We start from the raw sequence: 22562 nt of genomic DNA, 5'->3' as shown, positions 1-22562 counted from the left end.
CATGGCTGAAGTACAGATTACTAGGGTGAATGCACCATGCAATAAATCCTTATCTCATGCAGTGAGAGGCGATGCATCGAATACACCGATTTGAGCGAAGTCGGAGCATTTGAGATGACAATATGGCGCCTTAATTATGCCATAGATTCTAGCAGGATCGAGACTCGCGATGGTTTGATAAAGTCCCCGCCCTGGTTATTAAAAAAAAAAAAAAAAAAAAAAAAAAAAAAAAAAAAAAAAAAAAAAAAAATCCAATTAGCTGTCATTTTCGAAACATCGTCACATCGTAATACTTTCTTTGAAAATCACACCAAGCTCGCAGCCGAAGCCCTCAACTTCTCCTCCCACCATTCCCTCCAACGCACAACCCGCTCCTCACGCCTCGCCTCTTCAGCGGCAAACACAACCGCATGGCTTCGCACCGCCTCCTCCAACGTACAACCTACGAATCTCGCCTGCGCAGTCTGAATATCCATACCCCCATTCACCACAGCCTCAACAGCAGCCACATACTGTCCAGCAAGTCCATAATCACCACCTCCATGCGACTCAGCCCTCTCAGGCGGCGGCTTCGGCACATTATGAACAGTCGTCTCCGCAGAAGCAAAGTTATAAATTGAAATGCGATGACTGTCATACTCAATCTCGCCCAAAGTCCCATAAATCCGTCCCCTTCGTTCACATTGTTTCTCCGTAGGTGCAATCATATGGAACGAAGCGGTCTTCGCAAGCCGGTATGGCGTCTCAGTCTCATCATCCCACGAAACAGTAACAACCTGATCATCCACAACATCGTTATCAGCCTCATAAACACACCGTCCATACCAAGGTCGAGCCGCGATCTCCGAATCAGAATGCGTATTGATATTCCAGTCCTCGCCCAATTTAGCAAGCAACTGTGCCTCCGCAGCATGAATACCTTGTCCCTGATACGCATCTTCAATATCAGGACAGACAATGTCGACCGGCCACCCCGTGTGTCCCTTCGCAAGATGTCGATCATCATATATCCGCACGGCACTGTAATTGCAATCCCTCTCAGCAGGACAAGAAAGACAATTCGTGGCATCACCCGCGTGAACCGGTTTCCGTTTCCGCCGGAATTGCGTCAAAGACCCAGCTGATGAGATACTCCGTGGGAAATGCGGATTCAAGCCTTCGTTTTGCGCGTTCTCGGCTGACACAGGCGAACAAAGTAGCCAGAGAATAAAATCGATATCATGGCATGATTTCGTTAGTAGAGAGCCATCTCCTTTCGCTGTTGCACGACGCCAGTTCCCGCGGACATAGCTGTGCGAGAAATGCCACCAGCCCACTGGCTCCGTATGTTCCAGTGAGACTATATCTCCGATAACACGGTCTTCGAGTAGGAGTTTGCGAAGTAGTTTGTTATGAGGACTATAACGAAGGACATGTCCAATTGAGAAAATCGTTTTCGGGGCGAGAGCGGCCTCATTTGGACCCTGGGGTGGTTGGAGGGTCCGGTAAACGGTCAAACAGTCATCCAACGAGAGGGCCAGAGGTTTCTCGCAGAGAATATGTAAGTTCAGCGGCGCGATCGCTTGAATGATTTCGACGTGTGTTTCGTCTAATGTGCAGATGAAGACGCCATCTACGCCGAGTGGGTGATTCAGCACTGCATGCTGGTCCTCGTTGTGGTCGCTCTTTTTGATCTTGCGTCGCTCGGTCTCCCACTGCACCCACTCACGCCAATCTGTAAAGTCCTGTCCCTCTATGGGTGTCTCCGAACCCCAGATATAATTCCGGCCGAACTCGCGCCTTTTGAAGGCGTGCGGCTCGGCGACGGCGTGGATAGTTCCTGGGGTTGTTCTCGTGACAGCACGGGCGTAGGCGTTTCCTCGGGACCCAGCGCCGATTACTAGGTAGCGGGTTGCCCTTGTTGAAGGTTTAGATATCTGGGCGATATCTGGAGGTGGGAGTTGGGGTTCTTTCATTTTCGGTGCAGATTGGTGATGGACAGAAGCTTAAACCTGGGACCCGGTGATCATATGGATCAAGTGTTCTTTTCTGAATAGGCCCTTGGCTGGGTTATAACTTATACACGAGAGCTATTCAATACAAGGTTGTACCCAAGATGCGGGGAGATGGAACATCAGCAAGATCGGGCGGACGATGATTGGCGGTCAACCGTCGACCGTCAGAGTTCATACCACGGGACGGCATCTATACCCTCAAGCCCGCTTTTTGGGCAGGTCTAATCGTGGGGATTCAGCAAGAAATCTCCATGGACGTTCTTCAGAGTTTGCTAGAGTGGGATGAGAAGAAACGCTTTCAAGTTTGCTGGTCCTTATCCATGCTGAATTACACTGAACACGAGATATTCAAGCTCCATTATTTCTAGAATGATATTGCCTACAGGCCGTATAATGAACGTTCTATTCATCCGTATAACGAATGTTTTCATCCATCTGCATCATCTGTAGGATTCCTTTAAGTGTTGCCTGGGCAGGTCGCAACACTTCAAAATTGCTTTTTTGGAAGAATTTAAGCAGAAGACTCACACAGTTGCTGAAACGGAGGAGATAATAATATAAATATAGATCATCATTTGCATATTTCAGATGAAGAGAGGGACAGGGGGAGGGAAAGAATGGCTCATTCCGCCAAGGTGTGCGGTGGAGATCATCAACCCCGCATCAACATCATTGTGAGTGCTGTCTATGGCTAAGCCGCCAGCCACAGGTACCAATACCAAGCATGCCTTTACGAATTGAGATTAAGAGCCTTTTCAGACGGTCTGTCAAGACAGACCTCCCGGGCCAGGCCAACTCAGCGGAATCAATCTCCACGGCGAAATCAATAACTCAGCAAACCATTAATCCAAAACAGTCGCCTCGCGCTGAAGATCAACGCGGCAAAACAGCCACCCCACAGCTTTTAGAGTTAAAGGGCCTTTGGAAGGAAGCCTACGAGGAGCTTTACAAGGAAGACGCACGCTTGATCGAGGCGTACGAAGATGCACTACTCCAACAAGACGATCTTGGGTCACAAAAATCATCAGCAGAAAGCGATACCGACACACGTTTGCGATCTTTGGTCGAGCGCCGATTCGAAGAGATAGAAGGCTCGAGATTGAAAATCATATTTGCAGGAAAAGAGATCACTGTCCGGGAACAGGCCCGTCGGGCAATTGACCTGATCGTCTCCCTCAAGCCATCCATTGCAGTAGCAGTGGGTGCAGATCCACACGCAGCATTGGCATGGGCGGGTTTCATGCTTCTCCTGGCCCCAATTTCCAGAACTCTGACCCAGGATGAAATTGCCATGGAGGGTTTCGAATATATTCTGAAGATTCTGGTTCAATATCGAGTCTTGGAGTCTACCCACGTTGAGATATATTTGAATGAGTCAACTCCAAAGTCCAACGACGTCAAACCTCTGGACGAGCTTGGATCGTCGATCAGATCTCAGACCGTGAAGCTTTATGTGGCTGTTCTGCGATACCAGATGCGACTAGCTCAGCATTTCGCACAATCGGGTTTTCTACGGTTCTTTGCGGATTTGAAGATAACTGACAACTGGGATAGTATGCTCCAGACTATCAAAAAAGTTGACGAGTCGATAAATCGGGAGCTGAACACTGTTTCGGGCAATACTTTGCGACAGATCGAAAGAGAAGTACAGAGGCTTCATTGCGAGATAGCAGAATCACATCATGTGATGAGAGAAGCACTAGGCGAAACAAAGGTACGTCAAATTCTAACTTACTCTGGCGTACATAGGTGGAACTGTTTTGTAGGCAGTCAAGAATATCCAGCTGCTCGACAGCCTTACCACTGCCAGCGGGGCGGCGTTCAATTCCTATGAAAATCGGAATAAACCCCAATGCTTAGAGGATACACAAACCAGGGCTCTGGAACGAATACAATCTTGGTGCGCCTCTTCCAATCGGAATATTTACTGGCTCCGAGGGATGGCTGGTACAGGAAAATCTACAATTGCCCGCACATTCGCAGCAGCTTGTCTTAATCGACAATCTTTGATCGACGGCAGCCCACTACCCGACAATACATGCCTTGGTGCAAGCTTCTTCTTCGATCAAAATGAGCGAGATCGGAACAGTCCGAGAAATCTTTTCACCACGCTTTGCAGGGGCCTTGCAGACTCACTTCCTGGCCTAAAACCTGAAATATGCAGGTCCATCGAAATGCATCCGAATATCCAGAATGAGATGCTTATCAACCAATGGGAACACTTGGTCTTCCAGCCTCTTCTGGAGCTGGACAGGCGTATCTTGACTCCCCTGACATCTATCATCGTCATTGATGCATTCGATGAATGTGAATCCGAATCGGAAAGCGACATTGACACGATTCTACAGCTCATCGCCAGGGCTCAAAAATTGAATACCATACACTTGAAGTTCTTCATCACCAGTAGGCCAGAATTAAACATTATTTCCAGCTTCAACGCTATCGTTGACGATCTCCATGCGGCTGAATTGAATAAGGTTTTAGTCTCTCGTGACAAAAATGCGCCCAAAGACGACATCACGAAGTTTTTGGAGCACGAAATTGCCATCATTACTCGAAGAAAAATGCTCACGGCTGACTGGCCTGGTGAGGGTAAGATTCAAGAGCTTGCCTGGAAGGCTGATGGTTTATTCATCTACGCCGCAACGGCGTGTCGCTTTCTCAGCGACCGAAGATTAACCAAGGAGCGCCTGAAATCGCGTCTGGATCTTCTTCTCGATGGCAAGGTGGTGGAGCGTTCTCCACAAAAGGGCCTGGATGACATTTACAGCCGAATCCTTCAATTCTCAGTCATTGGAGATGCAATCGAGGAAGAGAAAGAGGACATACGGAATCGGTTCCAGGTAACTGTTGGAGCCATCGTTATGTTGTTCGAACCTCTATCAGCGACTGCTCTAGGCAATATGCTGTCAGTACCGGAATCCACGATTACAGAGACACTGCAGTGTCTCCTTTCGGTTTTATCCGTCAGTGAAGAGGATAAACCTATTCGCCTTCTCCATCTCTCTTTCCGGGACTTCTTGCTCGATCCTCAGCGATGTGTCAACGAAAACTTTTGGATCTCACAAAAGAAGAAGCATGGTGAGCTGGCTTCTGCTTGCCTTGATGTTCTATCCAAGACTTTGAAACAAGATATCTGCTGTCTCAATGACTTTTCTTCTCTCGCTGCAGAGGTTCCGCTCTCTCAGTTGAACCAATACCTTCCAGCTCATGTCCAATATGCTTGCCGCTATTGGGTCGACCATCTTCAGCGGGCCGGCACAGATTTGAAAGACAGCTATCAAGTCCACATATTTCTGAAGGAGCATTTTCTACACTGGCTCGAGGCTCTAAGCCTTTTAGGCAAGATTTCAGAAGGAATATATGCCATTATAGTGCTGTCCGAGTATATAGGCAGCTTGCCATGGCTCTCCGAGGATATCTACAGCTCGGTGAGCACCAAATCTCAACCGCGATGTTTATCTAAACGCAAAACACTGACAAATGTGCAATCTAGCCTGATAGTAAGGTGAATCTTACCGAAATAGTCTCCGACGGAAGGCGCTTCGTACTCAAATTTAGGTCAATCATCGAGATTGCACCTCTTCAACTCTATAGATCAGCTCTTCTCTACTGCCCAGAGCTGAGCATCATTCGACAGACATATAAGCACCTGGTTCCCAAATGGATAATCAGTTCGCCCACGGTAGAGAGGAGATGGAGTCCCCTATTGCAAACACTTGAAGACCAGCAAGCACTCTACGATGTTGCCTTTTCTCCCGATGGAAAAATTGTTGCATCTTCATCGGTTTGTCTCTACGATGCAGCGACGGGAACCCTACTGAAGACCCTGGATGCTCTTAGCGAGGATAGCAATCGAAGCGAGGGAAGTGCTGTTGCATTCTCTCGTGACGGAAAACGCGTGATCTCAATATCATGGCAAGGAGCTCTCCGGGTATGGGATGTATCCTCCGGTCTGATAATCTCCGAAGTGAAAAGTGCCGTCGTCGGTACAACAGCATTTTGGAGGATTTTCTCACGAGATAGGACTCTTGCAGTGGCATTGCTGAATAGCAATACGGTCGAAGTCATTGACATTGCAAATGGACGAATCTTGAAGACATTCCAGCCGCATGGGGAGAATGCCGTGGATTCTTTAGCACTCTCCCAAGATGGCCAGCATCTAGCATCAGCCTCTAAGAATGGTGCTATTCAGCTCTGGAATACAGTTACAGCTGCCCCCAGACATGAGCTCAAAAGACCCTTCGAAGATATGTTACTGGAAACTCGACTTGCATTCTCCCCAGACGGTAAGTGGCTTGCGGCATTGTCCAAACTATATGCAATCTCGCTTTGGAATCCTGCCAATGGAGAGTTTATGGGTGAGATTCCTGGCTGGTTCTACGATGCTTGCTTTTTGCCTGATAGCAATGTTCTTGTGACATCTTGCGAGACCAAAGATGGCGATTCCGGCCTCGTCAAATTATGGGACGTCTCATCAAGAAAACTACTGAAGGCAATCCCGGCCAACTGCCTTGGGCTACAGCTTTCGCCGGACGGCAGATACTTGACATCTGCACCTCTGCGACATGGAGCTTACGACTCACAAGGAGGTGGCAGAAGAATTAATGTTTGGGACATAAATACCGGAATGATTCACAAGGTTTTTCACAGCCCCTCTGACGATCTGAGCTGTCTCACGTTTTCAAATGATAACAAACTCCTGGCCTCTGCATCCGATTTCAACGGTACCATTCAGCTTTGGGATCTGGTCACCCACTCCCAATTCTTACACGACTCCCAACAAGATGGAATTGACAGCTTCAAACTTTCTCCTAATCGCAAGATAGCCGCTTCTATCACGATTCCATACTCGAAGGTTCGTCTATGGGATATGGAAACCGGTGCACTCCGAGGAGAGGTTTCCGGTGGAGTCTCCTCATTCTCGCCAGATGGGAGATGGTTCGTCACCTCCAACGGGAAAACAGACGATATCTATAATGTGGCTACAATGGAACTTGTACACAGCGCTGAGAAGCTGGACCCCAAAAGACCGGGACGATTCGCGTTCAGCCCAGATAGCAAGTTTCTCGCGCAAGACTTCTCCGATCCAGTCTCTCATATGGCAGAAGATCGAGCAAACGAGATATACGCCGAAATTCCAGATGATCAGCCTATAGTCCGAATATGGGATGCAGAAACATGGAAACTTCTCTTCACATTTGAGGCTCGCTATAACCGTATCACAGCGATGAAGTTCTCTCCGGATAGCACCCTTCTCGCTGGTGCGGTATTTCGTCACCTGGATCGACCCCGAGCAAAAGAAACCAGTTTCATTATTTGGGATGTTCTCAATGGGTGCCGACAGAGAATTGTCACTGTTCCCGTCTTTATTTCTGAATGCTGGACCGCCGATCTTGCATGGTCGCCTGATGGAACTACCGTGGCCTTGTTGACAACGGACCGGAAAGTAAGACTATGCCATGTGGCGAGCGGGCAGGTGAAAACTTTGGACTTGCAAGAGAGGGGAATATCTGTTGCCTTTTCGTCAGATGGTTTACTGTTAGCGGCTGGATCGATGATTCAAGGTTCCATTGAGCTTTGGGATGTGCACACAAGGACTAGGATTGGAATACGCAAGGCCCTTGGCTTTCATCACTGGTTGCAGTTCTCAGAAGATTGCAAGTCGATAGAGACGGACCACGGTTGTTTCGATGTTGATGCCTTTTATCCTGGTCAAGAGCTTGCGAGGAAACGTGATTTTTTGATTGAGTACGATTGGGTGATCTATGGGGGTGAAAGGATATTGTTGCTTCCGATAGACTATCGAACTACCTGCGCTGTTGCTGTGAATGATCTGTTACTGATGGGACATGCATCAGGTCGTGTCACGAGTCTTCGGATTGATGCCACAAGCTTTGGATCTATATAGAGAATTACTAAATGGGATGATGAAGATCAAACATAGTCATTCCAAGGTTACTGTATTCAATATATATTATGCTATTGAGATACACATGAATCTATGCTTTCTAGCTACCGACTTCCACCCTGTGCCCAAGTACAGATCGAGCTTCAGCCTCACTTAATGTATCAATCTCCAACTCAACAAGAACAGCACGAGCACTCTCGTTGTCTTTGAACAATCTTTTTTCCACGTCCCATAGGTCCAGCCCAGCACTAGACTCATTAACAGCTCCATCGCCGGGATCAGCGACCGACGGAATTAGGTTGAGAAGTCGCAGACCCTCGTTGAGCTTCTTCATAATCAGCAATGAGCCGCCTGGATGGCCAGCCACACCCAGGGTGTTATCAACCACGCTGCATATTTGTTCAACGTCACTGACTAATTGGTTCGCACCGGCCGCGGAGAAAGTATTCCGAGTCAGGACGTGATCCCATATGTAAGTCTGAATGGAGAGGAGAAGCTGACGCGACACTCTTCGTAGAGGCGCCACGCCAAGAGCCTTAGAAAGGAATGCAAGTTGGGAAGACAGGGTGCGCATCGCGTGTGCCAGATCAGAGGAAAGTGAGAGAGGAGAGGATGCTGAGCCAGCGGATGGAACGGAAAGAGTAGCCCAGGTAGCTACACGGGAATAAGGCTTCAGGGCAGCAGTGATGTTCGAAATCAGGGTGGAAGTGATGATTGCTTCCGATCGTTGTCGAAGACGACGGTATGCAGAGGCAGTTTCATCGAACAAGGCACCGTCCGATGTTTGAGGATTTTCTACCCCATTGACAGCTGGCGAAGTGCGCGCTGCTACTTCGGCGACGGTCATGGAACCTGCGACATTTTTACCCCCTTGGCGAACCCGTTCTTGGAGCTCGGACCAGAGTTCGACAAAGAATACATCGTTGCTCCAGTCCTCCATCTTCTTTTCGAGATACTCGGCACTTCCGAAGACTCTGCAAAGACGCTCTAGACCTGCAACGTCTTCTACACTGGCTTGCCCGTCTGCTCCTCGTACTGTTCGGCCTAGTGTAGACGTCATGGCAAGGTAGGCCTCCAAAGCAGAGTGAAGGCGCTCGTGAAATTGATCGAAAATTGTGATTTGAATGTCGATGAGGAATCGCAATTTCTGGCTGAAGGAAGATAGAGGCTGGTAACGTTCTGTGATGGTCTCCAGAAGATCGTTTACTCGAATTGCGGATTTTGTTGGTTTAGTGGCGGTCAACTCGACGCCATCATAATCAATCTCTCCACCGTCAGCAGTCTCGATAATATCCTTGTATCGAGCCAGAGCAAAATCTTTCTCGACTTGAAGCCAGCGATCATAACATCCCTGTTTGGCAAGAACTTCTCCAGTCATGCCCTTCCAGTTTCCATCGGAGTAAGGATCTGGTAAGTAGTTCCAAGTGTCCCGAATCTCGTTGTCAAATTTCATCAGCTCGTGTATAAAATGGCTGAGCAGTTGGGGATAGTCGGAAACTTGTGGGAGGAATGAGTCGATTTTCTCTCGTAACATTGGCATGAGAGCATTGATGAAAGCATGTAGTGCATTATGAAAATTCCATTCCAAGCTGACACCTGCCAACTGAGCCTTTGCATCGAGAATTGGCTGGAAGTATGAGGTAAAAAAGCCACCAAATTGATTTATGAGGTCCAGAATATGGGAAAGGAAGTATTCCGGCTTGTCGAGTCTATTTGTCGGCTTGTCACCGCTGAAGTGATACTTGAAACGCAGATCCAATGGATGCACCATAACCTCAAGAGGGAATAAGCAAGGAGGTTCGGATCTCTGGTTGATGCTCAAAGCATCACGATGTGGGAGTTCTGGTGTCTGCAAGTCAATCAGAAGCTCAACATCATGTCTCCATTGATCCAAGAATTTGTCCGTGATGTTCAACTCCCGTGATGGCCATTTCAAGGACGTAAGCGTCTTCTGTAGTTGGTCGCCAAAGAAGGTCTTCAACTGCTCCCTTAATGCAGACGCCAGTTTCTCGGTATAGTCGACAAGGTGGGGCGCAGCGCCCTCAGCAGCAGGTTGAGCTTCTTTCAGGGATACCACGATACTTCGTAGCTGGCAATAGGGTTGTAAAGCGGCTCGAGGATTGGAGGAGATACTGGACAAGGCTTTCTTGCTTTATTGCGTTGTGATTAGTGTAATTCAGTTCCAAATGTCGGCGAATGCATACCTCAGCTCTTCGGCCTCCTTCAGCAAACTCACATATCCCTTAGATATCTCCAGCCGCTGAAGCCTTTCCATACTCTTCTCCAGCCGCCGTACAGCCTCATCGCTCGTCTCTGATTGTGTAATCGCCTTCAGCCGCTGGTCGATGTCCGCCTGCTCGGCCGCGAATGCCTCGGCACGTTTTCGAGTAGCTTCAGCATGGTCGTTGGATGCCTTTGTCGCATTTGAGAGGGCCTCGTGCGCATCTGTGAGCTGGATTGGCATAAAATCAATTAAATGTTCTGCGTGGAGGCCGCAATTGCGGGACACGAGGGGAAAGTACCTGCTTCCGCTGGAGCTCCTGTTGCGCGCGGAGACTTGAGAGGAGCGAGTTCAGACTCTCAAGATCAGCAGAAATCTGGATTTTATCATTAAGATAATCTTCGACTCGTGTCCGCTCGTGCGAGGACAGAGACGTGGGTGGCGCCATTGTTGCGGAGGGAAGAACACGAAGCGCAACGATGTTCGCGATGTTGATCTCCGCCTTTCGGACTGACGTCTGCCATCCGCAACTGCTCCAGTGGCAATGCAAGTGCCTGCTCACCCATACATTGAAATATGTCCAGCCCAGCTAAAAAGCGCAAGCACAATGGTAATGAATCATCGCCGCAAAAATCGCGCGGTATCGAGTCATTCTTTAAAGGGCAGACTAAACAACCCGTGAAAGTCGAGCCCGACGTCACTGAGCAGACCCTCTCGGATGAAGCTTTGGCGCGCAAGCTCCAGGCTGAATGGAATGATGATAATAATGATCAACCCTCTACTTCAAGTGATACTCAACCTACGACAATAGAATTCGAATCAACTACAGCTCCGCCAATCCCGTTAATACCTGCAGATACAACACCGGGGACTTCAACGGCGGCCAAAAAGAACACACTATCGTTGCAATCATCCTCAGGTACAGAGGACACAGTTTCTCTTACCGTACCCTTTGATCAAAGCCCGCAAACATTTGACGCAGGCAAATATGCAGCGGAGTTGCGACCGCACTGGGCCTCCGAGGGCGGCGATGCTACCTACGCTCTGCTAACAAGGGCTTTTGTCCTAGCAAATTCAACCACAAGCCGAATCAAAATTGTCGATACTCTCGTCAACTTCCTCCGAGTCCTAATCGAAGGCGATCCAGAGAGTCTCCTTCCGGCTGTCTGGCTAGCAACCAACTCTATCTCGCCACCATACGATGAGCTGGAGCTAGGATTGGGCGGTTCATCCATCTCCAAGGCTCTGAAGAAAATATATGGCCTGGACAATCAAGGCCTCAAAACGCTTTACGATCGACATGGAGATGCGGGAGATGTTGCTTTCGAAGCTAAGAAACGCCAAAGCTTCACATTGGTCAAGCCGAAACCTCTGAAGATCAAAGGTGTATACCAATCACTCCTCAAAATCGCCAAGAGCAAAGGGTCCGGAAGCCAGGAGACAAAGCAGCGAGTTGTTGAGAAGCTCTTGCAAGATACGCGTGGGGCCGAGGAGAGTCGATATATTGTCCGCACTTTGGCACAAAACCTCCGAATTGGCGCGGTGAAAACTACCATGCTCATCGCTCTTGCGCGAGCATTCCTCTACTCAAAGCCTGCTGGGGCAGAGTTCACCGTTCTCCCACAGCATGAAATCGCGCGGCTGAAGAAGGACGAACTCTCCGAGCTGTACACTAACGCAGAAGAAATCGTCAAGGCTTCCTACGCTAGACACCCAAATTACAATGATCTCGTCTCGTGTCTTTGCGAAATCGGCGTGAGTGAGGAACTGCTTCTCCGGTGCGGCCTGGTGCTACACATTCCACTCCGACCAATGCTAGGAAGCATCACGCGCGATCTTTCGGACATGTTGACAAAACTGCAAGGACGAGACTTTAGCTGTGAATACAAATACGATGGACAGCGAGCTCAAGTGCACTGCGACGAGAACGGCAAAGTATCCATCTTTTCTCGTCACTTGGAGCTCATGACAGAAAAGTACCCTGATCTGGTATCGCTTGTCCCCCAAATCCGGGGTGAGGGTGTCTCGAGCTTTATTCTGGAGGGCGAGGTAGTCGCCGTGGACCAACAAAATGGCGACTTGCAGCCATTCCAAACTCTCACCAACCGAGCAAAGAAGAACGTTGACATCGGAGCCATTACCGTTAATGTCTGTCTATTCTCATTCGACCTAATGTATCTCAACGGCTCGCCGCTTCTAGATCGCCCGTTCCGTGAACGCCGCGAACTACTTCGGAGTCTATTCGTCGAAATCCCTAGACGATTCACCTGGGTAAAAAGCCTCGATGCAACATCCGCAGATTCAGAAACTGTACTTGAATTTTTCAAAAGTGCCACAGACGCCAAATGCGAGGGAATAATGGTCAAACTCCTCGACAATGCAATAAACCCTACCAAACAACCCATCGAAATCAACACCGAAGAAACCCCTTCAATAGAACGGGAACCCACCACCAATCCCCAAGAAAAGCAAAAACCCAACAGCCGCCGCAAAGCCCTCCTATCAACCTACGAACCCGACAAACGCCTCGAATCCTGGCTCAAAGTCAAGAAAGACTACAGCACATCATCCGAAACCCTAGATTTAATCCCAATAGCCGGCTGGCACGGCCAAGGCCGCAAAGCAAAATGGTGGTCCCCGATCCTCCTAGCAGTCCGCAACCCCGAATCCGGCGCACTCGAAGCCGTAACAAAATGCATGTCCGGATTCACGGATAAATTCTACGCAGCCAATAAAGAGAAATACAGTCCCGGGAGTGCAAATGTTATCTCGAGACCTGCGTATGTGGAATACTTCGGTACGCCGGATGTATGGTTTGAGCCACAGGAGGTGTGGGAGATGGCTTTTGCAGATATTACGCTTAGTCCGACCTATCCGGCTGCTATTGGACTTGTGAGCGAGGAACGGGGCTTGAGTTTGAGGTTTCCGAGGTTCTTGAAGGTCCGGGAGGATAAGGGAATTGATGAGGCTAGTTCTTCGGATTATTTGGCGCTTTTGTGGAGAAAGCAAGGGGAGAGGGCGATTGAGGCGGGGGCAAAGGATGGGGCAGATGATGTGGGTTGGGCAGAGGAATGAATTGATATGTTGGTCTTCTAAAGTTTGGGGACGAATCTATGGTGGATGGGGTAATGTAATGCATATAATATAGCTTATGCAGGAAATGATATACGATTAGATGAATCAAGAAGAAGTATCGGTAGACAAAACACAGAGACTTCAAACTATTGGCTATATTCATGTGGTCGAAGACCTCCTGTGTAAGAGCAGGCAAGTATTAAGTACACGGATCATCACGATGAGGTCGGGTACAAAGGATCATAAGGGACATGTTGAGTGCAAAGGAAATGCAGGCAGAACTGCCGTGGCAACGCAAGACAAGGTATGAATATAATAAACGTCATTCATGGAACAGAAATGCAGGACATGGGCCATGAACAAAGGAAACGCCGTGGATGCAGGAAGGATGTGCTTGATAGGAAATCCGAGACTAGCCTATGACAAAGGCCTCGGCACGCTTCAAGAGGGGGGGAATTAAAAGGTCAGGGCAGATAAGTAGATGCATACATAGCAAAATCGTCAAGCCGTCACAAGAAGTAATGGGAAGCAAGGGGAATAAATGGACATAGAAGTGAAAGAAAAGGTGTTGAGAAGAATATGGAGAAATGCGGACTTAGGGACGTAGCTCGCCTCCAAGTTGCAGAGCTAATCCACCTGCACCCTCTTTGGTGGGCATTCGAGGAGAGCCGCTTGGAGGAACGAGAGCGTCAAAGTTCAACCGTTTGCGGGCATCCTTGTTAGCAAGAGGGGTGCGAGAAGGGTTTCCCGGAGTTCGACTACCCCAAACTGGCTGTGCAGGACTGGGTGTCACATTCACAAAGTCCGCAAAGTTGAATTGCTGGCCCGGGGTTCCAAGGACAGCATGTTGACTCGGAGGAGTTGACGGAGGGAAGATGTGAGCATGCGAGCCAGCAGCCACCCGAGCCGGAGTTGGTGAATTCGCCAGGTAAAGCAATAAGCCAGCCCCATCATCTTCATATTCACCAGGTCGATCCGCTCGTGCCAGTCGTGCGTGCTTTGGGGGCGGAGTACGAGGAGGCGAAGAGCCCACCATGGAGCTCACATGCTGGAAACTATGCAAGGGCAAATCAGGATCGTTCTCTTCATCGGAGTGGCCGTGGTATCCTGGCGATGACATTTCTGGGATTGGCGCCTCGGACATAAAGGGGACTCGGCTCCGTCGTGAGGTGTGGCGGATGCCCAGGCCGGGAGAAGACTCGGGCAGTCGATGGGAACTCTTCCATGACACTCGGGGCACCTTTGCTGGACGTTCTGAATTGGAGTCTGACCGAACACGCTTGCGGCCTGCCGTCAGCATTGGCGCCATGGCGAGAGAATCAAAGGTAACGGCATGCTTGTTCCGGGCCGATCGAGGAAGTTCCTTGGAATAGGTCGAGGCTCGCAAGGGCGGGGACGTAAAGGGAGTCTCACAACGGCTGCGAGAGAAGTCGGAGGAGGAATCGGAGGGCTTTTCAAGATCAAGGCGACCCTTGTTGTCTGGAAGGGTGGAGGTCAACCCATGAAGCCGGCCATGTTGGTACTTGAGTTTGGCCAAGCCCAATCGGTCCTGTAGACTCAGAGACACCTATGATCCCCGCAAATCAAGCATTAGCTAAAGCTGTTCCTGACAGGGTCCAAGTATGCAACTTCTTGCGGTGGCAACTCTACAGTTGTGTTCCTGCATCAGGCACAAGACCCAACCACCGGCCCACTTGCAAAATTTGGTCCATCTCCTCCCTTCCTTTTTCCCCTGGATGCGCTTACCTGGGCAATATCAATCTTGCGAATCGTTTTCTCCGCTGAACCAGGCTGTGGCAGGGTCATGTTGGGCAATGATGAAGAGAAAGAGAACCTGACGGAGACCCAGTTTGCGGGTTGGCAAGGCAAGGGCGGGAAAGGGAGCCAATTGGGCGATCGATAATGGAGCCGAAGGGCACACTAGCCCCAAATTGCCCTTGATCTGAGATTTGGTGAAGAATATAATATAATGGGTCTTATAGAGAAATTTAATTGAATGGGGAAAAAGGTTAAAATCAATCAACAAAAAACGAAAAAGGAGTGCAGAGTTATGGTTCGAAGGTTGTTGTTTGCGACGCGTTCCACGCGATCAATTTACGCGAAGTCGTGTTCTTACTCATTCCACGGATGCACACATGCCCTGCACTTGGTACCGACACGAACTATACGGTTTGACCTATAAGAGGAGATTTGTTTCTTTCATGTTCTTCAAGAACATGGACCTATACCCAAGTACCATTGAAGAAAAAAAAAAATCGGATTAATCGAGTGGGCTAAGGCTGATTCCCCACCTGAGACCGCAAATTGATTTTCTCGGATTCTCAGTGGGACTGAGTCTGCCACAGAAATCATCTGGAATGTCATTCCAGATTCCTGCTCCACTTCAAAGCCCTAGCTTCACCCATGTCATGTCGGACATGTAGCTCTGGAATTGCCATGAGGTCAGTGTCTCGATGCGGAATGCTAAGATCTCCGGAATCTGCATTACGTTTACGGCCCCTTGAACTGCCAACACTAAAAAGATCACCAAGCATGACACAACGCAAGTGCAAGCGATAAGTTCAGGGCCTTGCGGCTGTCTAGGGTCAAATTGCCGAGTCGACGGCCATGCCGGAAATGCCGACTCTAAAATGGCCCTCGTGCATAAATTGACTGCAGTGATAGCGTGGCGTACAGAAACAAGGAAAATAGGCGTAGGGTAGTTTGGGGGACATGATAATCCTAAAGTTCGGAATTCACTATGCAGATCAGCTTAGTCGAAGGCTTCCAAGACTTTAGAAGTCTCAGATATGTGGCATAGCAACAAGTCTTATCTCAGGGGCCAAAAGCCGGTTTTTATCCCGACCACCACCATCGATGCATATTGCGTCGAGATTAGATTGGCATGGGGGGTCTGGGGGTCCTGGTTTGCAGCTCTCATACTTCCTGAGATCTCTAAGGTGCTTCAGAATTGAACGGCCGAGCAGAATTAGCTTGACGAACGGACCTTCAAACTGGTATGTGAAGCCTTAGCTCGACGCTAGATCGAAACTAAGAGCGTTAGGGCGATCATTAAAGATCCACCGGTGAAACATTGCGACTCGCGATAGTGGTGTCGCTCTCGGGGGCTAGAGGGGTACGTAATGTATTGGTTAAAAGTCCCTGTACCTTGGACTGAGGGAGATTGAAATCTGGTTGGGACTTTGATACATGCTAAGTATAGACGGGGCCTTGAGGCGACTTGTTTTATTTTTTTTTCAGTCGGCTTTTGTTCTTTGCTTTTCATTGATCTTCCGATTGACGGTTGCCTTATGGACTGATTTCCTGTTCTTCTGTTTTCCCCCTTAATTCATCTGGCTCGACTCAAATTGACCCTTTATTTCCCACTTCTTTGCGGGGCGAATCCACGGCGTCGTCACCCGCCGCAAACGGTCGCGCTTTCCTGTTCCTGACCCTGACGGCAACTGCCCCCCCCCCCCCATCTCTCCTCTTTTTCCAGGGTTTCTTCTTCGAAGAACTCTTGACTCTGGAAATCCGCCCTGCCCAAAATGGCCTTTTTCAAACAGTTGCGTCGTCGCTCAAAGGCGAGTTTTCATACCGATTCAAAAACAGCTGCCGCAAAGGTGGAAATGGTCGGCAAATCTTCGTCCACGATCGACACCTCTTCCCACAGCTCCATAACTCCGCCATCGTCGATCAAACCGACCCTCTCCTCCCCCAATCTTCCTTCCTTGACCGAACTGAATGGCAATGCCTCGCCTCTACCCCCGCCCCCGCAGCGCCCGGGGCCGTTGGGGTCGCGCTCGCAACGAAATAGCATGGTGGTAGGTTGAAGCTCGTGAGACTAAGGGGACACGGTTCAGTGAGCTAATTGGAGGTCGGCCTCACTAGGGAAGCTCCTCGTCATCCATAAATGGAGTCTATCGAACTCCTTCCAGCTCGCCATATGCGCCAAGGATTGTGTCAATCGCCGATAATTCTTGGGTACGTGTCCTGCATATGATCGAAGAGGCCAGTACTAACACATCCATATGCAGGTCCACCAAAAAGTCCTACTCGTCTATGGCCAGATTGGAGACCCACGGAATCACCCGCTGGACGGAAACATCACGGTCTTCCATCACCAAGATAACTTCCCATCGACTGGCTGGCCCGTCACAGAATCTCACTTCAAAGCCTTAGTCCACCTGGTGCCCGGTCCCAATCGCCTTCGCTTCGATTTCATCTCCCCCAAACTCTCCTCCGGCAGCACCCACCCCGCGATTCACTCCCAATGGATTTGCATCAACTACCTTCCCCTGGTCAACACACCACCGTTGCAGCTAGTCGTTTTACTCGGAAAGGATTCAGAGGGCACTTACGATGCCGTACCAGAGCGGGTGGAGCGAGAGGGCAATGACTTGGACATGGCAATTCGAAAATACCGAACGGCGGCGTACCTATGGCAGGCCTTTACCGGGGAGCAGATGTTCCGCAACAACCTTGGACGACGCTGCTTCCGCTTCGAGGAGGAGTGGCAGTCTGGGACCCTGAGCCGTCGCGATATAGCGGCCGGACAGATGCGCAACGAAGCCAAGATTCACGTTGTTCGCACTGATAAGACAGTAGCAGAGCTCCGGGACCTCAACATCGCCCAACAAAACAAAAATGCGCAGAAGAAAGACGAGTTGTTCGCGATCGCAAAGGAAGCTGTGCGAAAGCATTTCAACACTCGACCCGGCCAGAAGCAATACGTCTCGGTATTGCTGCTCGACTCGCACTGGGAGAAGGAGCAACAAATAATCACAGGCCACGCCGCATTAGGCTCCGGCGGTGACGATATCAAAATGGCCATCTTTGGATCCCACAGTCTGCAAACCTACCCATCGTGCTTGGAAGAAGTTGTGGACGCCTTTTCCGACTGCACACGGACGGATACGGAGTTCGTCGCCAACGACAACGGCGAAGCGGGATCAAATTGGGAATCTGCGAACATCGGCATTGGCGCTCATCTACATGAGGTGGGACACCTCTTTGGATGCCCCCATCAGGAGTCTGGCGTTATGCTCCGCGATTACGTACAGTTTAATCGCTCCTTTTTGACCAAGGAGCCATTTTGCACTCGTACCAAGGCTCAGGGCCTGAAGGTGTGTCTACCTAATGACGAGTGTGGATGGCATCGGTTGGACGCCCTCCGTTTCAGGTTTCATCCCTGTTTCCGACTGCCAAGTGATGCGACGGTAAGCTCAGACGACAGTGTCCAAGTCTGGCCCGTGGAAAATAGTAAGATTCTGTTCACTGCGTCATCTGGCGTCGCTTTTATTGAGCTATACAAGGAGGGCGATGAATTCTGCCACACCTCTATCGAATATCTGAACAGCGATTCTAGCAGCAATGGTCTTCCGAAACAAATTACTCTCACCGAAAGCGAGCTTCGCCTGAAACTCTTTGGCACTGAGAAAGAGAAGAAAAAGAAGATGAAAGTCATTGTCTACTCCGGCGCCCTGGGCAGTTACACCGTTGAGGATGTCGGAGCTTTGAAATCGAAGAGCTCTTTGGTCAAGCTCCCCAAGAGTCAGACAGGCTACAAGAGTGGAATTTTAGGTTTCTCCTCGATGGACGGCAGTGAACCTCAGCAACTGCTTCTGGAATGTGCCTTTATTGCGACCAAGCTCTTGACCTCTATCAAAGTGTACCATGGAAGCGCTTTAGATGGCATCGAGTTTTGTTATGAGGATATGACCACTCAGCTGTTTGGCAAACGCGGCGGAAAAGCTGGCGGCGATGAATTTGTCCTCGGTAAGTGATGACAGCAAGGCCACAAAGAGCCAATTCTAATCGTGACTAGACACTCGGCGTGGGGAGATTTTACTTGGATTCTACGTCCGAGCTGGCCTCTGGATTGATGGAATTGAGATTCTCACGAGCCTGGGAAGAAAATCCAGCTTCTATGGCAACCCTAATGGAGGATCAGGGTAAGTTCTTCAACATGAGGAAATGCGAACTATAGCTAACTCCTACTCTAGGCACACCTTAATCCCACCTCTAGGCTATAAGATTGCCGGTATCTCAGGATCCTGTGGATCCTGGGTTGATGGTTTCTCACTGATCGTCCAACATTGAAAGCGATTCTTGCATATCTCGTGCTAACCAACACTTGAACATTCTTTTCATCTTTTCCTTTTTTTTTACCCCTGCATCACGGGTGTTGACCTGCAAAGCAAAACTGGCTAAGGACCGGCCAGTAAATATACACGAGGTTCTGTCAGGCCATTGGGCCTTGTCCATATCTTTCGCTTTTTTTCCTTCCTTTCTTTCGAGCGGCGTTGTTGGGCTTTCTTGCGGCTGCATTCATGTACACATCGTACCATCACTTTTCTCTTCTTTGTTGCTTTTCTCGACAGGTCAATGCGCCTACGGTGATTCGTGCAGCGGCTGCACCGGGACATTTTGTACAAGGGACATTCATATGGGCAGACTATAGATGAATAATATCACACAGCATGGTCGCCAGCGGTCAGTGCTTCACCTTCCAGACGCTTCCAGACCCTTTAATTCTCGGCGTGCCGATATTGCATCAGCCTTACGTTAATCGAACTACATTCGGTAAAATGACGAATTGACACAGCCACACTGTGTGATCGAGGTTGTTCTATGTACTATTGCTTGCGTACTGGAAATGTATATCCGAGATAAAGAACGGAGACTTTAAATACACACTAAAAATGATTTGTCGGTGAAGGCAGGGAAAGTAATGCGAGCCAATTGATGAACATATAAATGTGGAGATGTACATATGCTTGACTCGATAAAGTACATCAAAGCCCCAAAAAGGGTAACTGATATGTATACGCAGTAAGCTCTATAGGGCAACATGCATGACTCATCATTTCAATGCATAAGATCTACGAGGAAATAGGTCCCTTCTCCATACAGACAAAAGCCTGCATACATCCTTGCTAGCCCGTACGCATGGATCGCAACCTGATGGAACATTTTCTCGCTACTCCACCAAGACCCATCTGGTCATGAGCGAGCTCCGCAGAATGTACATACTTGGATTATCATTCGTACTTCGGACATGCAGGATCACATCTGACTGAAATTCGCCACACTTCCTTCCCCCGAGTACATCCACCGCATCTGATTGGTCCAACGCCATAGACCCCCGTTCCGCCCGTCCCGTCTGCCTTATGATGAACAGATGTAGTCCGTACGTTGGACAATCTATAGGTAGTGCTTTTAATTCTCTCCGCTTGAGACACGGGATAGCCCATGCTCCAGATCATCCCTGTCGGTGCGCTGCGTCAGCTGGAACTCCTGTGGCGCGGTTCAGTCGGATACTGATCTCCGCTGTGGCAACCCCGCTACATGGCCTGACTAGCCCAGTCTCTGCCCAGGTGGTCGCACATGCTTCTACATGATCCTAGCCTTGCCCATTAGTCATTGCTATTGGATGAAGAACGGATCTGCGTTGTCATAGACTATGCGGAAAAGGCAGCCGTTTTCCTTTTCCTTTGTTTGCGCCACCGTTATACACTTATTCATACTATGTTACCCTCCGTGGCATATACGTCCATGATCGTCATGAACACAATTAGCTTTGTAGGGTTTTAGAGCACGACGCAATATATATAATTAGTCTTTATCTACCGTGTACAGCGTGTCCGTGTCAGTCAATTGCGAGGATAACCGTGTGTTTTTAACGCCCAAGATCTCCACCGTGACACCATCCCTTCAATCCCATTGGTTCCTGCAAGCCAGCCGAATACTCGAGTCCACCTCGTGGCTGAGGATCGCCGCTGCGAGGATCGCGAAAACGAGCTGTGGCTCTAATATCATCTGTTTCACAATAATCGACCAATAAGACAAATTGATCGACAACCTATGAAGGGATAGGTACCAACTACTACATAAAGCCACCGACCGAAATTTCCAGTCTGTTCCTTATTTATTATCGTGACTGCTCTGCCGTCCTCCCATTCAGAGCATTGCAGTTCTCCTGGCCGTGCCCCCAGCATTCCAATTCCCATTCGTGCTGGTGGCACCTGCTCCCTTGTCGATCCAAACGCCCAATAAGCCTCCTATGACGATGTGGCTTTCTTTTCTACCCCCTCTCCTGGGCCCGGGATACTATCACTAAGAACACAGAGCAATGTAATTCGATCGAAACCTAGGCCCAGGATGCGTTGTCTCCAGCTAGCTCAAGCTCTAGCGGAGAATGTGGACACGAAATATCGACACCTTGAAATTGACAGGGACCTACTTCCTCAAAAACATTAGCTACAAATATACATTTCGAACGTAGAACTGCCTCAGGTACATGCATAAGTACACTCGCTTCTTCGTGTCACCGCACGAAGCAAGCCTGCATATCTGTCCACCCAAAAGCAGAATCAAATGCAACCGACAACCACATGAGAAGGGGTAGTGATTTGCATCAACACTACGTATGACTTTCTCACCCCTCAAAGCCTCCAAGCCCGAAAAAACAACAAGAGCGCCTCTGGGAACGCCCGCCTATGCCAGGGGCGTGCAATGGCTTCGTTCCGGAATAATACATAGATTATCGTGATGAATGTTATGATGGAGAACGCCTTATGGCTTTTGGGCTTAAGAGCATACAGAAATGGCTGTCTGTGCTGAGTCTGACGGTGGAGCTTTCGAATCGAGCATCCTGTACTGAGCATCACTACCGAATTCAGCAAGATTCATCGTGGGTCTTTCTAATCCCTTCTGTTTTCGATCCGGCTTTTCATCCGGCGAATCAGAGTGTTCAAAGACCATGTGACCTGTGTCATTTTAGGAGTGTTGTTTGCAGGGATGCTCGCCACGCGCATAAGTACCTATGCCTAAATACTATATGCCGTCATAGTATCTACGGCTTTTCACGAACGGTCCAAATTTGGGTTACTTAATTTGGTAGCCGCCCAAAGTCTGATTGCACGGCCCTCGGCTTAGAATGTCCCGTGCGTGTAACCTTGCGTATTGGTACTGTCGATGGCACGTGCAGTAGGGGTTTCTGGCCATTTGATTGGCGGGCTGTCAACCCAGCAATCAATCTTGGGGTAGAGTAAAGGGGGCTGTACTGTCAGGACTGCGTATTTCCGATCGCACTGTATTGTGCTCCTGGCGTTCCAGTCCCCAAGTAATGGCGTACGTTGTATTGTACGGAGTGATGTTCTACATAAAAGGGAAATTATGAATACACATTGCTTGTACTTGATATATTCTGTGATAATAGATTGCCCATTCCCAAGAGAACGTCAACGTGCATTGATCCAAAATTTCAGCTTGATTGATAGGGCATAGACCTTTTGGCCAGTTCATCGAACCAGTTCGTGCCTTCGCGAACAGCCGAGAGCCCTCGGGACCCGTGGTATCTCCCCGATCGTTCTCGATC

At 49.2% G+C, this 22562-nt stretch overlaps 6 protein-coding genes across 6 annotated transcripts; 3 read left to right on the top strand and 3 right to left on the bottom strand.

Annotated features, from left to right (window-relative positions):
* Positions 1-305: 305 nt before the first annotated feature.
* On the bottom strand, positions 306-1955 carry N7484_006428 (Gfo/Idh/MocA family protein; the record flags this gene model as incomplete). The annotated part of the gene is made up of 1 exon (XM_057116846.1): positions 306-1955. The coding sequence occupies one exon, from the start codon at positions 1953-1955 to the stop codon at positions 306-308; it is 1650 nt and encodes a 549-aa protein (XP_056972729.1).
* A 763-nt stretch (positions 1956-2718) lies between these two features.
* N7484_006427 (uncharacterized protein) lies at positions 2719-7905 on the top strand (the record flags this gene model as incomplete). The annotated part of the gene is made up of 3 exons (XM_057116845.1): positions 2719-3708; positions 3761-5075; positions 5522-7905. 3 exons carry the CDS (start codon positions 2719-2721, stop codon positions 7903-7905), a joined length of 4689 nt encoding a protein of 1562 aa, XP_056972728.1.
* A 100-nt stretch (positions 7906-8005) lies between these two features.
* Positions 8006-10574, bottom strand: N7484_006426 (RINT-1 family protein; the record flags this gene model as incomplete). Its single annotated transcript, XM_057116844.1, has 3 exons — positions 8006-10055; positions 10110-10357; positions 10428-10574. The coding sequence occupies 3 exons, from the start codon at positions 10572-10574 to the stop codon at positions 8006-8008; spliced, it is 2445 nt and encodes an 814-aa protein (XP_056972727.1).
* A 128-nt stretch (positions 10575-10702) lies between these two features.
* Positions 10703-13201, top strand: N7484_006425 (putative DNA ligase I; the record flags this gene model as incomplete). The annotated part of the gene is made up of 1 exon (XM_057116843.1): positions 10703-13201. The coding sequence occupies one exon, from the start codon at positions 10703-10705 to the stop codon at positions 13199-13201; it is 2499 nt and encodes an 832-aa protein (XP_056972726.1).
* A 595-nt stretch (positions 13202-13796) lies between these two features.
* On the bottom strand, positions 13797-15007 carry N7484_006424 (uncharacterized protein; the record flags this gene model as incomplete). The annotated part of the gene is made up of 2 exons (XM_057116842.1): positions 13797-14768; positions 14948-15007. The coding sequence occupies 2 exons, from the start codon at positions 15005-15007 to the stop codon at positions 13797-13799; spliced, it is 1032 nt and encodes a 343-aa protein (XP_056972725.1).
* Positions 15008-16728: 1721 nt separating this feature from the next.
* N7484_006423 (zinc metalloproteinase family protein) lies at positions 16729-19282 on the top strand (the record flags this gene model as incomplete). Its single annotated transcript, XM_057116841.1, has 5 exons — positions 16729-17004; positions 17072-17164; positions 17218-18958; positions 19008-19134; positions 19186-19282. 5 exons carry the CDS (start codon positions 16729-16731, stop codon positions 19280-19282), a joined length of 2334 nt encoding a protein of 777 aa, XP_056972724.1.
* Between the last annotated feature and the right edge of the window lie 3280 nt (positions 19283-22562).

The sequence above is a fragment of the Penicillium longicatenatum genome (genome assembly GCF_028827895.1).
Source record: "Penicillium longicatenatum strain IBT 33135 chromosome Unknown contig_3_segment0_segment0, whole genome shotgun sequence".
NCBI classification, from domain to species: Eukaryota; Fungi; Ascomycota; class Eurotiomycetes; order Eurotiales; family Aspergillaceae; genus Penicillium; species Penicillium longicatenatum.
The sequence above is the reverse complement of the archived record's forward strand: the minus strand, read 5'-3'. Positions and strand labels throughout refer to the sequence as shown.